The 16038-nt window shown below is 44.3% G+C and overlaps 2 protein-coding genes across 2 annotated transcripts in view; both read right to left on the reverse strand.

Annotated features, from left to right (window-relative positions):
- Positions 1-6645, reverse strand: part of ttyh1 (tweety family member 1) — a 16197-nt gene extending 9552 nt beyond the window's left edge. The window contains exons 1-5 of the mRNA XM_041231959.1: positions 6307-6645; positions 5313-5524; positions 3376-3487; positions 2482-2765; positions 1123-1213 (exon numbers count right to left, since the gene is read on the reverse strand). Of these exons, the coding sequence (XP_041087893.1) occupies positions 1123-1213; positions 2482-2765; positions 3376-3487; positions 5313-5524; positions 6307-6432 (825 nt within the window). The 5' untranslated portion in view covers positions 6433-6645. The remainder of the gene's footprint in view (positions 1-1122; positions 1214-2481; positions 2766-3375; positions 3488-5312; positions 5525-6306) is intronic.
- A 2762-nt stretch (positions 6646-9407) lies between these two features.
- leng9 (leukocyte receptor cluster (LRC) member 9) lies at positions 9408-16038 on the reverse strand. The gene is made up of 6 exons (XM_041231960.1): positions 15967-16038; positions 12930-13099; positions 12431-12536; positions 11206-11818; positions 10724-10739; positions 9408-10371 (listed from the first exon to the last, which is right to left on the reverse strand). The coding sequence occupies exons 2-6, from the start codon at positions 13075-13077 to the stop codon at positions 9497-9499; spliced, it is 1758 nt and encodes a 585-aa protein (XP_041087894.1). The 5' UTR covers positions 13078-13099; positions 15967-16038; the 3' UTR covers positions 9408-9496.

Genomic DNA, 16038 nt, shown 5'->3' on the forward strand with positions numbered 1-16038 from the left:
GTAATGACTGGAGATCTTTCTCAGTGTCTCCAGTGTAATTCAATGAGTAATGACTGGAGATCTTTCTCAGTGTCTCCAGTGTAATTCAATGAGTAATGACTGGAGATCTTTCTCAGTGTCTCCAGTGTAATTCAATGAGTAATGGCTGGAGATCTTTCTCAGTGTCTCCAGTGTAATTCAATGAGTAATGGCTGGAGATCTTTCTCAGTGTCTCCAGTGCAATTCAATGAGTAATGGCTGGAGATCTTTCTCAGTGTCTCCAGTGTAATTCAATGAGTAATGACTGGAGATCTTTCTCAGTGTCTCCAGTGCAATTCAATGAGTAATGGCTGGAGATCTTTCTCAGTGTCTCCAGTGTAATTCAATGAGTAATGACTGGAGATCTTTCTCAGTGTCTCCAGTGTAATTCAATGAGTAATGACTGGAGATCTTTCTCAGTGTCTCCAGTGTAATTCAATGAGTAATGACTGGAGATCTTTCTCAGTGTCTCCAGTGTAATTCAATGAGTAATGGCTGGAGATCTTTCTCAGTGTCTCCAGTGTAATTCAATGAGTAATGACTGGAGATCTTTCTCAGTGTCTCCAGTGTAATTCAATGAGTAATGACTGGAGATCTTTCTCAGTGTCTCCAGTGCAATTCAATGAGTAATGACTGGAGATCTTTCTCAGTGTCTCCAGTGTAATTCAATGAGTAATGACTGGAGATCTTTCTCAGTGTCTCCAGTGTAATTCAATGAGTAATGACTGGAGATCTTTCTCAGTGTCTCCAGTGTAATTCAGTGAGTAATGACTGGAGATCTTTCTCAGTGTCTCCAGTGTAATTCAATGAGTAATGACTGGAGATCTTTCTCAGTGTCTCCAGTGTAATTCAATGAGTAATGACTGGAGATCTTTCTCAGTGTCTCCAGTGTAATTCAATGAGTAATGACTGGAGATCTTTCTCAGTGTCTCCAGTGTAATTCAATGAGTAATGACTGGAGATCTTTCTCAGTGTCTCCAGTGTAATTCAATGAGTAATGACTGGAGATCTTTCTCAGTGTCTCCAGTGTAATTCAATGAGTAATGACTGGAGATCTTTCTCAGTGTCTCCAGTGTAATTCAGTGTCTCTGATACTCACAACACCAGCAGCCAGCGTGTTTCCTTAGCGAGAGCCAAGAGGATGAAGAGACAGATGAGGAGGTCCAGAAGAAGCAGAAGAATGTAGGAGAGCCACCTGAGAAAGACAGGGAGAGGGAGAGGAGAGAGATTTCACTGCGTTAGGAAATTACATATAGTTATACATGCTTTGTTTTAAAAACTGATACATACACACAAAAAGCACAGAAAAGTGTGATAAAGCACAGTGTAAGCACAGTGAAACACAGGGAAGCATTGTAAAGCACAGAGAGGTCTGGTAAAGCATAGGGAAGCATTGTAAAGCACAGTGAGGGCTGGTAAAGCACAGGGAAGCATTATAAAGCACAGATAGGTCTGGTAAAGCATAGGGAAGCATTGTAAAGCACAGAGAGGTCTGGTAAAGCATAGGAAAGCATTGTAAAGCACAGAGAGGTCTGGTAAAGCATAGGAAAGCATTGTAAAGCACAGAGAGGTCTGGTAAAGCACAGGGAAGCATTGTAAAGCACAGTGTAAGCACAGTGAAACACAGGGAAGCATTGTAAAGCACAGAAATGTCTGATAAAGCATAGGGAAGCATTATAAAGCACAGAGAGGTCTGGTAAAGCACAGGGAAGCATTGTAAAGCACAGAGAGGTCTGGTAAAGCATAGGGAAGCATTGTAAAGCACAGAGAGGTCTGGTAAAGCATAGGGAAGCATTGTAAAGCACAGAGAGGTCTGGTAAAGCATAGGGAAGCATTGTAAAGCACAGAGAGGTCTGGTAAAGCATAGGGAAGCATTGTAAAGCACAGAGAGGTCTGGTAAAGCACAGGGAAGCATTGTAAAGCACAGAGAGGTCTGGTAAAGCACAGGGAAGCACTGTAAAGCACAGAGAGGTCTGGTAAAGCATAGGGAAGCATTGTAAAGCACAGAGAGGTCTGGTAAAGCATAGGGAAGCATTGTAAAGCACAGAGAGGTCTGGTAAAGCACAGGGAAGCATTGTAAAGCACAGAGAGGTCTGGTAAAGCATAGGGAAGCATTGTAAAGCACAGAGAGGTCTGGTAAAGCATAGGGAAGCATTGTAAAGCACAGAGAGGGCTGGTAAAGCACAGGGAAGCATTGTAAAGCACAGAGAGGTCTGGTAAAGCACAGGGAAGCATTGTAAAGCACAGAGAGGTCTGGTAAAGCATAGGGAAGCATTGTAAAGCACAGAGAGGTCGGGTAAAGCATAGGGAAGCATTGTAAAGCACAGAGAGGTCTGATAAAGCATAGGGAAGCATTATAAAGCACAGAGAGGTCTGGTAAAGCACAGGGAAGCATTGTAAAGCACAGAGAGGTAGATCTATGGTTAACGTTCTCAGTAGTCTGATTCTCTCTTTGTCTCTCACCTGTATTCCTCGAGGGACCCCACTCTCTGTGCTGCCCAGTCCACAGTGACTGTGCTCTCTGTCTGATTCTCAGCAGTATAATTCCCCTGGGTGGTTAGCTGCGCTGCACTCACGAGGGGTGTGGCCTGGAGGGGCAGGTTTGACAGCAGGCCAATCACAGCCTCTGTTTGGCGGCGGGCATTCCGAGTGATGACGATGAGGTCATCACGCCGGGACAGGAGCTCCTCCAATCTGGTGAGCTGATCAGAGACTGCTAGACCCAGCAAGGACACTGTGTCTGAGACCTGTCAATGATGAGACAGGGACATTTTAATACAATACATACACACTGAAACACAAAAAACAAGACACACACACACTGATATACACACACTGAGACACATACAGACACAAATACACAGACACACATACACACACTGATATACACACACTGAGACACACACACACGCACACAGACACAAAGACACAGACACACATACACACACTGAGAAACACACACACCAGACACATCGAGTGAGACACACACTAATAGACACACACACTGAGACACAGATATGCACACAAGCACAAAGAGACACACACAGACACACACACACTGACACACAGTGACACACACACACTTGTGTGTGGCACGCAGGGCAGAACTGAGACAGAGCCTACGGTTGTGTAACGCAGTCGCGTCCTGCTAGAACTGAAGAGCAGCTCCTGAACTCATAGTTAAAGCAACACAGACTTGTCAAATGTTAAAAACAGTGAAGTATTTGAGTAATTGCAATAATAAGGAACATTCAGAATGACTGCAAACATCATAACAAGGTAAGAGGGCAGTAATATTGTTTCCAAACACTTGACAACATATGAAATCATACTGCTTTCCTCTGATTGGTTACTCACCAGAATGTCAATGGAACTCAGCGTGTGATTGGCTGTTGCCAGGGAGTAGGCCATCTGATACATCCCATCATTGGCTTCGCTATTACCATAGAAACCAATTCCAATAGCAGCACTGAGAGAGTGAGGAGAGAGGAGGGGAAGAGAGATGGAAAGAGGAGGGGAAAGAGGAAGAGAGATGGAGAGGAGGGGAAGAGAGAGATGGAGAGAGAAGGGGAAAGAGAGAGGAAGGGAAAGAGAGATGGAGAGAGGAGGGGAAGAAAGAGATGGAGAGAGGAGGGGAAAGAGAGAGGAGGGGAAAGATAGAAAAGGGGGAGGAGAGGGAGGAAGGGAAATAATGAAGGAAAGAGAGAGAAAGGGAGTGAAGGAGGGAGAGAGAGGGAGATGAGAATACAAGAAAGGGGAGAGGAGGAGAGACAAGAGTGTTCTAGTTTTTGTTAACTTACACCCCCAGATTCTGATACGCTCAGAAATATTAACTAACTCTCTAAAAATATTTCCAAATGGAAGTGGTACAGACAGACAGACAGACAGACAGATAGCCTCCTTACACCCCCAGAGTCTGAGTCTCTCAATAATTTGTGTTAAACAAGGTCTCATCCCAATCTGACCAGCAATTCTAGATATAGAGATTGTAAAGCGACTGTCTGGTTATCACTCCTTTAATAAAGGGTGTATTTGCTCCCATTCTCAGCTGCTAAATGGATTGACCCAGCATCTGTCTCTAGAAAGTCCCCTTCTCATCCAGCACAGATGGATCAGTCCAAACTTGATTTGAAAAACTGACCCAGATACTGTGAGACAAGAGTGAAAAAATAACACTGAGCCTGAGGGAGGGAGGGAGGAAGGGAGGGAGAGAGAGAGAGAGAGAGAGAGAGAGAGAGAGACAGAGAGAGGGGGGGGGGAGTCTTTTCAATACATCTGCTCTGTTCAAACTGGAAGTTTGGTATATACTGAGGATATAGTGTGAACATTATTTAGTTATTGAGAATATCAGATTCCAGGGATGTGGGTTGTCTGTCTGAAGAACCGCTTATCCAGCTGTTAAGAAGCTGGTATTAACATTATATCAAGAAATAATAATCTTAACCCTCCTGTTCTCTTCAGAATTTAGGTGCATCTGTTATGTTTTGGGTCATCTTGACCCGATGCAATTTCAAACTAATTTTAAACAGCCTTAAATTGATTAACTGTTTTTATTTGCAAAGGGTTGACTCTCTTCTGCTCTTTTAGTCCAGGAGCTGTGATAAAACTTCTTTGACTGCCAGCCTGGGAGCTCCTCATTCTGGAGTGTCTTTACCAGTGAGATGCTGTTGCAATACTGACAGAGAAAATGAGGCTCTGCCTTGTAGATATATATTTGTGTTTGGTTTATAAATATCTCCAGACAGGTGCAGCCATTTCCAGAAATAGTAATGCAAATATAATAATAATACAATAACAAATTGAAGAAGTTTGTTTCATTCCTGCACACAAATCTACATAGATAAACGCCACGGGGCACAGTGACCCGAAACATCTTATTTGTACACGTGACCTCTTCTAAAAAGAATAAACATCTCAAAAAGATTGTTTTCTGTGAATAGGTTCATGACCCCAACTTAGGAAAAGCCATAAAATATTATACAGAAAATGAAAAGAAAAATAACATTTAAGCCAATTGGAAACTAGAGTCGAGTCAAATAGACCCGAAACCTAAGAGGAGGGTTAACTAATGAATTCCTCTTCTAGTTCAGTTTCATCTTGGATAATTTTCTGTTTAACTTGTCACATCCTGAGGACTTTTTAAAAAGTTTAAAGCAAACCCTGTGCCCTCCATAGAGCTCTCAGAATCATGTCTGAACTATAGCAGGTTCACCAGAGTGGAACCATTATTAACCTGCTCCCCTGCAACACACTCCCCCCTAGTGGATGGAAGCAAAACTACATTTCTTACTCACCAGCAAATCACAACTGCCCCGACAGTACCCCATGTGACACAGAAGGGATGACACTCCCCGGTGACATCATCAGACTCGTCGTCGTCGTCGCTGTCATCGGCCCCCGCGTGGTTACCACGCCGACGGCAGCACCAGCCAATCAGAGAGGACGAGACCCCGAGCAATGAGAGGAGGAGACAGAGAGCAGAGAGAGAGGAGAGAACGAGTAGAGTCTGAGAGAGAGAGAGCGGGAGAGAGAGAAAGACAGGGGTGAGGAAGTGGGAGAGGGAGAGAAAGAGAAAAATAATGCTGCACTTTTATCACTTTGCTGTGCTTTTACTGTGGGACACTTTTATAAGGGTTAGTTTACCATGGTTTGTTTTTTAATCTGCATTCCACACCTCTCTGTGCTTTACAATGCTTCCCTATGCTTTACCAGACCTCTCTGTGCTTTACAATGCTTCCCTATGCTTTACCAGACCTCTCTGTGCTTTACAATGCTTCCCTATGATTTACCAGACCTCTCTGTGCTTTACAATGCTTCCCTGTGCTTTACCAGACCTTTCTGTGCTTTACAATGCTTCCCTATGCTTTACCAGACCTCTCTGTGCTTTACAATGCTTCCCTATGCTTTACCAGACCTCTCTGTGCTTTACAATGCTTCCCTATGCTTTACCAGACCTCTCTGTGCTTTACAATGCTTCCCTATGCTTTACCAGACCTCTCTGTGCTTTACAATGCTTCCCTATGCTTTACCAGACGTCTCTGTGCTTTTCAAGGCTCCCGTATGCTTTACCACACCTCTCTGTGCTTTACAATGCTTCCCTATGCTTTACCAGACCTCTCTGTGCTTTACAATGCTTCCCTATGCTTTACCACACCTCTCTGTGCTTTACAATGCTTCCCTATGCTTTTCCACACCTCTCTGTGCTTTACAATACTTGCATATGCTTTCACTGTGCTGTATCACAATTTGCTGTGCATTATAAAGGTCAGTTAATAGCTTTGATCCTACCTGCTGATATTCCCACACCTCCGGCTGGAATGTGTTCCCTCGGCTCTCGAATCGGAAGTCCAGTCTGGGAATTCTGTGGCAGAGCAAGACCCACTGGGAAGGGGAGTATCCCAGGAACGTTGTCATGGCAACGGGAAAGCCAGTAATTCCAAAGAAGAGAAGCAGTATTCCAAACAGTGTAGTGAGGAAGAGAGAGAAATGGAAGGAAGGAAAGAAAGAAAGTTCAACTGCTTTGGTAAATAAACAAAAACGACTCAATCAATAAATAAACAATTTTAGTAGAGGGGTGGAGAGAGACGGAGTGAGGGAGAAGTAGAGAGGGGATGAGTTAGAGAAAGTTTAGAGAGGGAGAGGGAGTGAGGGACAGGTAGAGAGGGATGAGAGTTAGAGAAAGTTTAGAGAGAGGGAGAGGGAGTGAGGGACAGGTAGAGAGGGATGAGAGTTAGAGAAAGTTTAAAGAAAGGAACATGCTAGTTTAAAAAAGAGAATGATGGAGATAGCAGAGGAAGAGGTAGTATCACAGAGAGAGGGAGTGAGAGAGGAGGGTAGCGAAGGAGAGAGATTATAGAGGAGGGGGTAGAGAGGAAGGAGGAGAGAAAAATAAACAGGGTAGAATTGATACAGTGAGCGCAGGAGGTGGAAATAGAGAGAAGGGAATGGAAAGATAGAGATAGAGGTACTAGTTTAAAAACATGACAGTTTAGCGAGAGAGAGAGAGAGAGAGAGAGAGAGAGAGAGAGAGAGAGAGATGGAGCGCTGATCTCCCTGCTATTGCATCTGCTGTAAACATCTCTCAGAAACACAGGGAGAGGGGAGGAGAGAGAGGGAGAGGGAGGAGTGTGTGTGAGAGAGACACAGAGAGAGGGGGAGTGTGTGTAAGAGACCCAGAGAGAGGGGGAGTGTGTGTGAGAAAGAGATGGCTAGAGAGGGAGGGGGAGAGAGAATGAGTCTGTGTGAGAGAAAGAAAGAGCGAAGGGATTAGAGAGGAGAGATTCTGAATGACAGGCGGGAGAGAGAGGGGACAGAGAATTAGAGAGCACAGGGAAGGAGGGGGAGAGTTTGAGAGAGAGGAGAATTGGCAATTAGAGTCTGTGTGAGAGGGGGAATAAAGAGAGGAGAGTGAGGGCTAGAACAGGAGAGAGGAAGGGAGGGTGTGTGAAGATTTCAGAGGAAGATGGAGAGAGAGCTTATCAAACTGTTATTAAACTCTTCAGTGGCATGTCTTATTCCACACTGCTCTGTACACATTGTTGATATGGGCTATTCCTCACACTGAGAGCTCTGATTGTGAATAATCACATCAGTGCTCTGTGTGCGTTCAGAGTGCGTTCACTGTGTACAAGTCTGTTTATAACCCTGTGGGTCTGTTCTGTGGTCTGTCTGTATGTCTGCCTATCTCTCTCTCTACAGTGTATGTCTGTATGTCTGCCCATCTCTCTCTCTACAGTGTCTGTCTGTATGTCTGCCCATCTCTCTCTCTACAGTGTCTGTCTGTATGTCTGCCCATCTCTCTCTCTCTACAGTGTCTGTCTGTATGTCTGTTCATCTCTCTCTCTACAGTATCTGTCTGTACGTCTGTTCATCTCTCTCTCTACAGTATCTGTCTGTATGTCTGTTCATCTCTCTCTCTACAGTGTCTGTCTGTATGTCTGTTCATCTCTCTCTCTACAGTGTCTGTCTGTACGTCTGTTCATCTCTCTCTCTACAGTGTCTGTCTGTATGTCTGTTCATCTCTCTCTCTCTACAGTATCTGTCTGTATGTCTGTTCATCTCTCTCTCTACAGTGTCTGTCTGTATGTCTGTTCATCTCTCTCTCTACAGTGTCTGTCTGTATGTCTGCCCATCTCTCTCTACAGTATCTGTCTGTATGTCTGTTCATCTCTCTCTCTCTACAGTATCTGTCTGTATGTCTGTTCATCTCTCTCTCTCTACAGTATCTGTCTGTATGTCTGTTCATCTCTCTCTACAGTATGTCTGTATGTCTGTTCATCTCTCTCTCTCTACAGTATCTGTCTGTATGTCTGTTCATCTCTCTCTCTACAGTATCTCTCTGTATGTCTGTTCATCTCTCTCTCTACAGTGTCTGTCTGTATGTCTGTTCATCTCTCTCTACAGTGTCTGTCTGTATGTCTGTTCATCTCTCTCTCTACAGTGTCTGTCTGTATGTCTGTTCATCTCTCTCTCTACAGTATCTGTCTGTATGTCTGTTCATCTCTCTCTCTACAGTGTCTGTCTGTATGTCTGTTCATCTCTCTCTCTCTACAGTGTCTGTCTGTATGTCTGTTCATCTCTCTCTCTCTACAGTGTCTGTCTGTATGTCTGTTCATCTCTCTCTCTACAGTGTCTGTCTGTATGTCTGTTCATCTCTCTCTCTCTCTACAGTGTCTGTCTGTATGTCTGTTCATCTCTCTCTCTCTACAGTGTCTGTCTGTATGTCTGTTCATCTCTCTCTCTGTCTGTATGTCTCTCTCTCTCTCTCTACAGTATGTGTCTGTCTGTCTGAAATAATGAGGCGGTTATAAATTAAAATATTTTAATGACATCATAGTGTTGTTTACAGTACAGGAAATCGTTCATTCATTCTTTCCATAGGCACTTTATAAATATACATTTATAATTCTATATTCTCATTTATGAATTTACTATACAGGGTATAGATAAAGTACTGGAAACAGAATGCATTATAGCTATGTGAACCGGGGGAAATCTCAGGATCATGTTTGGTGTTGCTGTATAATATATAAAACTATGCAGATTGAAGCTCAGGGGGGCTGTCTGAATCGTGTTTGGTGTTGCTGTATAATATATAAAACTATGCAGATTGAAGCTCAGGGGGACTGTCTGAATCGTGTTTGGTGTTGCTGTATAATATATAAAACTATGCAGATTGAAGCTCAGGGGGCTGTCTGAATCGTGTTTGGTGTTGCTGTATAATATATAAAACTATGCAGATTGAAGCTCAGGGGGGCTGTCTGAATCGTGTTTGGTGTTGCTGTATAATATATAAAACTATGCAGATTGAAGCTCAGGGGGGCTGTCTGAATCGTGTTTGGTGTTGCTGTATAATATATAAAACTATGCCGATTGAAGCTCGAGGGGGCTGTCTGAATCGTGTTTGATGTTGCTGTATAATATATAAAACTATGCAGATTGAAACTCAGGGGGACTGTCTGAATCACACTCAGTTGGTTCAATGGAGTCTGACAGTAGCCAGGGTGTTGTAAAAGCCATCACAGCGCCTTGCACTCCCTGTAGAGCACAGCTCTAGAGTGTCTACAACCTGGCATCCGAAATCAGCAGCCGGAGCCTGGCTGTAAAGCTCTTCCGGGATGCTCTGAACAGTTTGGGAGCTGGCCTCTGTTCCTTTGGGCAATTTCCGCACCTTAGCCAGCGTCGCGTGCAGTTTGATGCCTTTAGGACAGAGATTTTCACTCGGGCACGTCACAGACAGCCCTTTGTCTTTAAATGCCCTCTCCAGGGACCTCGCGAGGGCATGGAGCCGGGCCAGGGGCTCGGGCTGAAGGTACAAGACTGTGGATTTGAAATCTCTGAGCTCGTGAGGGAAGGACAGGACTAACGGTGGAGGCAGGAGGCGTCTGTTATTAAACCCAAACTCCTGTAATGCGTCCCTGGCTCTCTGTACGTCCACCGGGGTGTCTAGTTTCAGGAGACACAGGGAGATGTGAAGGGTCTCAACTGGTACAAAGTGTTCCGCTAAACCACTATCGAGTCTCGTCAAGCAGTCTCGGATTTGTACTGAGGCCTGCCGGAACTCCTTTTCCAAGAGGCGGATTGCTGCAAAGTGGTTCGGTCTGCGGAGGCGTGGCATGGTCGGGGTCGGTCCCAGGCGCTGTGGTTCTGGTTCTGGTTTGAACTGGTCTGTGTCGTGCTCGGTGTCAGAATCTATTGTTTGAGGTTGGTGTTGGGCGAGGAAAGTGCTCGCTTGTATTTTGACTTTTTGGTTTTCTAGCTCTGCGTCACTTCCTGTGAAGGTAAAAAATTTAGAAAGGGGGAGGGGGGGGGACCAAAGTGTTATAATGAGAAGGCAGACACTGAGAAAGACTTCTCATCAAAACGTGTGTCATTGAATTTACACTGAAGACACTGAGAGACTTCTAGTGGAAACGTTTGCAATTGAATTTACACTGAAGACACTGAGAAAGACTTCTAGTGGAAACGTTTGCCATTGAATTTACACTGAAGACACTGAGAAAGACTTCTAGTGGAAATGCTTGCCATTGAATTCACACTGAAGACGCTGAGAAAGTCTTCCAGTAATTAAAAAAATATATATTGCGTGTTAAGGATGACTACTGGACTAGTCAATGCGTTTAATGAATTAATCAGGTTTCTCCATGTATCAGGCTGGTGTCACACACCCCGTAAGTACTGACACGGATTATTGAAAAATACAAACTTAGCCTCAAGGCTAGCTGGGAAAGAATCACCAACAAGCCTTGCAATGCACTAGTAAGACCTCGTCTAGAATACCGTGTTCATTTCTGGTAGAAAAAGGATATTGCTGCTCTAGAAAGAGTGCAAAGAAGAGCGACCAGAATTTTCCCGGGTTTAAAAAGCATGTCGCATGCAGACAGGCTAAAAGAATTGGCTGATGAAAACAAGGTTGAAGTGCGGTCTGAGCAGTGCAGAGTACAATACAGTGCATATATCTGGAGAACCTCTTGAAGCTTGATAGTAACATTATTTAACATGCGTTATTGAGAATATTCGATTCTGTGGATGTAGGGGGGAGGTCTGCCACTCTGTACATCTGTATGTCACTCAGAAATGTTTGCATATATTCAGAACTTATCAAATTGCAATGCTGTTGATATGCATAACTGCATTATTATCATTATTATTACACAATAATTATCACTATCATTCCAACAGTTGTCATTCTTTTCCACCTTTTTCATTCCCTTCTTTTTCTGCCTGGTCTTCGGTTGCTTCTTCGTTCGCCAGTTCATCTGTTTTCTGTAATTCACCATCAAATTCTTCATTTTGTCGTGTCTCCCTCTCCCTCACCCTCTTCCTCTCCTCCTCCTCTCTCATCACGTCCCCGATACTCCTCCCCTCCCCTGTAGATCCGAACACCAGGTCTTTCCTCTGGTTCTTGTCCCAGACGATCTGGTCCTGGTATTTGAAGTACTGAATCCTGTGCTGGGGCACAGCCAGGGTCTCGTACTGGTCCACCGAGGCCAGGTCCTCCCAGCAGAACTCGGAGAAGGGCCTCTCCAGCACCCCCACGAAGCGATCGAGGTACCCCACCGAGAACTCCTCTGCTCGGAGCTGGGGGTCCCACAGGATCCTGGCGATGACGTCCTCCGCCGTCTTCATCCGGGGCTTCTTGCTTGCTTTCTCGCGAGGCCCCTTTTTGTTTTCGTTTCCCAGGGGTTTCATTTTCGTCTTTGTCCCTTGGTTGTTTTTCTGGGGTCCCCCCTCTCCCTCTCCCTCTTCCTCTTCCTCTTCTTCTCCCTGTTTCCTGGAAACATTTCCCCTCCTAAGATTGCTATTGAAAAACCACACAGAGATTGGGATAAAATTAATGTTTTTCTTACAGAAGGATGGAAATCAGACTCCTAGTGCGTAGCAGTCTCACCCACTCCAGGTTTTAGCACCAGCTTGATTAGCTACCGTGTGTAGGTAATAAGCTTAGGGGAGTCAGATTAAGCTCATAGGAAAAGCAGCAATGGATCAAACTACTATGCAATGGGACTCTTATTTCCAGTTCTGTATAATATAATTACTCTTGCTCCTTTTCAATATTCAGCTGTGAGAGTAACGTATTGACTGAGTAGTACAGTACAGTGCTTGACAGTACCCTGTACTACCTCACTGTATACTGTAGTATACTGTAGTATCTGATAGCACAGTATCTCACACTACAGTGTACAGTAGGATCTTGTAGTACAGTGATGGAAATCAGACTCCTATTGCATAGCAGTGTCACCCATTCCAGGTTTTACTATGAGCTTGATTAGCCACAGTGCGCGTACAGGTTACAAGCTCTGTCTTAATAAACATAGTGAAACCAGGAATGCATCAAACTGCTATGCAATGGGATTCTTCTTTCCATGCCTGTTATAGTGTGGTGATATCACAGCCCGGCACACAAACTCACCTGTGCAGATTTCGACACTTCGACCCGAAGTGGCAGCGGCCCAGCAAGTAGAACTTGCACAAAGCAGCCCCCTCGCCTGGCACTTCCTGTCCTGTTACATCTTTTCCTGTAACGTCACGAACAAATGGGGAGAGGAGGCTCAGGGAAAAAATCTACAAACCGCTCCCCACAAAAGCAGTCTTTCTTTTTTTCGTTCGTTCGTTCTTTCTCTCTATAGTCTTGGAAGAAGGCTAAACTGTGAATGAATGCAGTAAACTAAGACAGACACCTAGAAGAAGGGATTATATTGTAGCGTCAAACTGAACAGGATTGTGGGGTTCTGTCTGTCTATCTGTCTGTCTGCAGCTTTAATGAAACTAAACTTTTTTCAGAATGTAGTAAACTAACACAGACACCAAGAAGAAAGGAGTATATTGTAGCATCAAACTGAACAGGATGGTGGGGCTCTGTGTGTATGTCTGTATTTTTATTCTTAAATAAAGTAATAAATAAAACAGACCTTTCTGCTCATTATTCAGCACTTCCTGTTCTTTCATCCCAGTTTCTGTGACATCACAGGCGGTCCCTCCTCCTTGATTCTCATCGGTCAAGCTGTGGTGTGTTGAATTCTGATTGGCCAGAAATAAATCTCGCTTTTCTAATGCCATTTAAAACAATTCAAATTTCTATCTGCAAAAAAAAAAAAAAAAAGAAAGAAAAATGTGTATCTCTACATGCCAATTTTGATGATGCACTTCACACAGGAAACACACCTGCATCATGTATTATGAGCTTATTAGGATAAGATCGAGAGGAGGCTGTTTTATTGTTATAATCTTTATTCTAATATTTTTAAATAGCACCTTTCATAGCGGAGCACCATCACAAAGCTTTACAAGATACAAGAAATTATGAGACTAGGGGTGTGAACGATGCATCAGCTGCAAAGTCACTTACAACAATGTCTCACCCCAAAGACGCAGCACAAGGAGGTTCAGTGACTTGCTCAGGGTCACACACACACAGTGGCTGCTGCAGAGTCACTTCAAATAGGACCTCGTTTGTTTGGCGTCTCATCCGAAGGACGGAGCACAAGGAGGTTCAGTGGCTTGCTCAGGGTCTCTCACACACACACACAGTGAGTCAGGGGCTGCTGCAGAGTCTCTTCCAATAGGACCTCGTTTGTTTGGCGTCTCATCCGAAGGACGCAGCACAAGGAGGTTCAGTGACTCGCTCAGGGTCTCTCACACACACACAGTGAGTCAGGGGCTGCTGCAGAGTCTCTTCCAATAGGACCTCGTTTGTTTGGCGTCTCATCCGAAGGACGCAGCACAAGGAGGTTCAGTGACTCGCTCAGGGTCTCTCACACACACACAGTGAGTCAGGGGCTGCTGCAGAGTCTCTTCCAATAGGACCTCGTTTGTTTGGCGTCTCATCCGAAGGACGCAGCACAAGGAGGTTCAGTGACTCGCTCAGGGTCTCTCACACACACACAGTGAGTCAGGGGCTGCTGCAGAGTCTCTTCCAATAGGACCTCGTTTGTTTGGCGTCTCATCTGAAGGACGGAGCACAAGGAGGTTCAGTGACTCGCTCAGGGTCTCTCACACACACACAGTGAGTCAGGGGCTGCTGCAGAGTCTCTTCCAATAGGACCTCGTTTGTTTGGCGTCTCATCCGAAGGACGCAGCACAAGGAGGTTCAGTGACTCGCTCAGGGTCTCTCACACACACACAGTGAGTCAGGGGCTGCTGCAGAGTCTCTTCCAATAGGACCTCGTTTGTTTGGCGTCTCATCCGAAGGACGCAGCACAAGGAGGTTCAGTGACTCGCTCAGGGTCTCTCACACACACACAGTGAGTCAGGGGCTGCTGCAGAGTCTCTTCCAATAGGACCTCGTTTGTTTGGCGTCTCATCCGAAGGACGCAGCACAAGGAGGTTCAGTGACTCGCTCAGGGTCTCACAGTGAGTCAGTGGCTGAGCTGGGATTTGAACCCGGGGACCTCCTGGTTACAAGCCTATTTCTTTAACCACATTTATTGCATCAACCCCATCACTTTTAAATTTGCTGCTTTATCACCATATAGTTTGATTACTTTTCTGTTGTTATGATTTGCTATTCATGGTTTTATTGAAATCAAACGTTTGTATGATTTTCTCTTCATGCTGCAAAATGAGCAAAATAATTATTGAAATAAAGCAATGGATTTGTGCATTTATAAACAAATCATATTCTGAAAAATAAATCAAACAACACAACAAAACAAAAAATGTCCTTACTTATTTATAACTTAATAAAAAAGTAGAGCACTATATTACTCGTTATCTATTACTCGTTATATATTATTTGTTAGATTTATTTCTCTTGTCTTCTACTTTTTAGCTACTGTATACCCCTGGTAATTAATTTATTAAATGTGTAAAACATTTTGTGTTGTATAAACACATTTCATTTTTGACATTTCCTGATTTTGCAAAACAACAAATAGGACATCATCAAAAACAGCAACAACAAAAGAAAATCTATTGAAAAAACAAACGATATAGTGATAAAGCAGTAAATGTAAAAGGAATCGGCTGATGCAATAAACGTGGCCACCGCTGTGTTTGCAAACAACAGTAAAACTAATCGATAAAGTGGTGTGTACAGTCCGGTAAGCCTCCTCTTGATATTGTCCAAATTAACTTCAAAATACGCGGTGGTCCACTAGCAGCAGTGGTTGTTTGCATTGCGATTAGCAGCTCACTGGCGCTCTGCATCGTCTCTGTGCTTCCCAGCAGCAGCCAGTCTCCCGCAATAACTTTTCAGAGCTGGGCTGGGCTGAGCTGGGCAGAACCTGGACTTGACACTAGCGTGTCGAAATGTCTCCCGTTACATCACAGGAATAGCGTCAGCTTAAGACAGGAAAATGGCGGCGAGTGTAGGGTGTTGTCATGTCAGGGAAAGTCTAATGAGGGATTGTTTTTTTCCCCCCCCCAAGGTGGGTATTGTATATATGCAATATAAAGTTATCGTTATGTAGCGTACACTTTGCTGGTCTACGTTAACAATGCAATTACATAACAACGCCATGTTCATTTTAGCTGTAAATGCACCGCCTTTTGAATAACTAAAGGCGCACCAAAGAACCCTGATCAGTCAGGAGTCGCTGTGTCTCGAAGGAAACGGTAAGACCTGAACGAAGTGAGACAGGGAGCCAGAACCTTCAACAGAGATCTGTCCAACAGAGTTCTGTCCAACAGAGATCTGTCCAACAGAGATCTGTCCAACAGTGTTCTCGGCCGCGTCACCATAACTGCAGATCTGATTCGAGTTCAATTCATAAAGGCTTGTGTTTGAAATGCATTGTTTCTCTAGCGGCAGTCCATGGATCGCCTGCCTGTCTTGTTTCCTTGTGTTTGAGGCCGGCCGTTTCAGTATTGGTTAGCAGGGTGTTTCTGGGCTGCTCAATCCACATCACAAGTAACAGATTTCATTCTTCATTTTCTGACAGCATGCAGAGTCCCCTCGGCTCAACGCGCGTATCATCTGATTTGAATATTTCAGCTTTTCAGACCTACCTGTTTTTTAAGGAGTTCACAGAGAATCGCTCTTCCTCCAAAGTGATTGTTTGGCTGTGTGACGCTAGCAAC

Source organism: Polyodon spathula, chromosome 29 (genome assembly GCF_017654505.1).
Source record: "Polyodon spathula isolate WHYD16114869_AA chromosome 29, ASM1765450v1, whole genome shotgun sequence".
Classification (NCBI taxonomy): Eukaryota; Metazoa; Chordata; class Actinopteri; order Acipenseriformes; family Polyodontidae; genus Polyodon; species Polyodon spathula.

Coding starts and splice junctions, on each gene's coding strand:
- leng9 (XM_041231960.1), bottom strand. CDS start 13,077: ATGGCATTAGAAAAGCGAGATTTATTTCTGGCCAATCAGAATTCAACA. Junction 12,537..12,929: donor GCTGAATAATGAGCAGAAAG/GTCTGTTTTATT, acceptor GTGACGTTACAG/GAAAAGATGTAACAGGACAG. Junction 11,819..12,430: donor AAGTGTCGAAATCTGCACAG/GTGAGTTTGTGT, acceptor GTTTTTCAATAG/CAATCTTAGGAGGGGAAATG.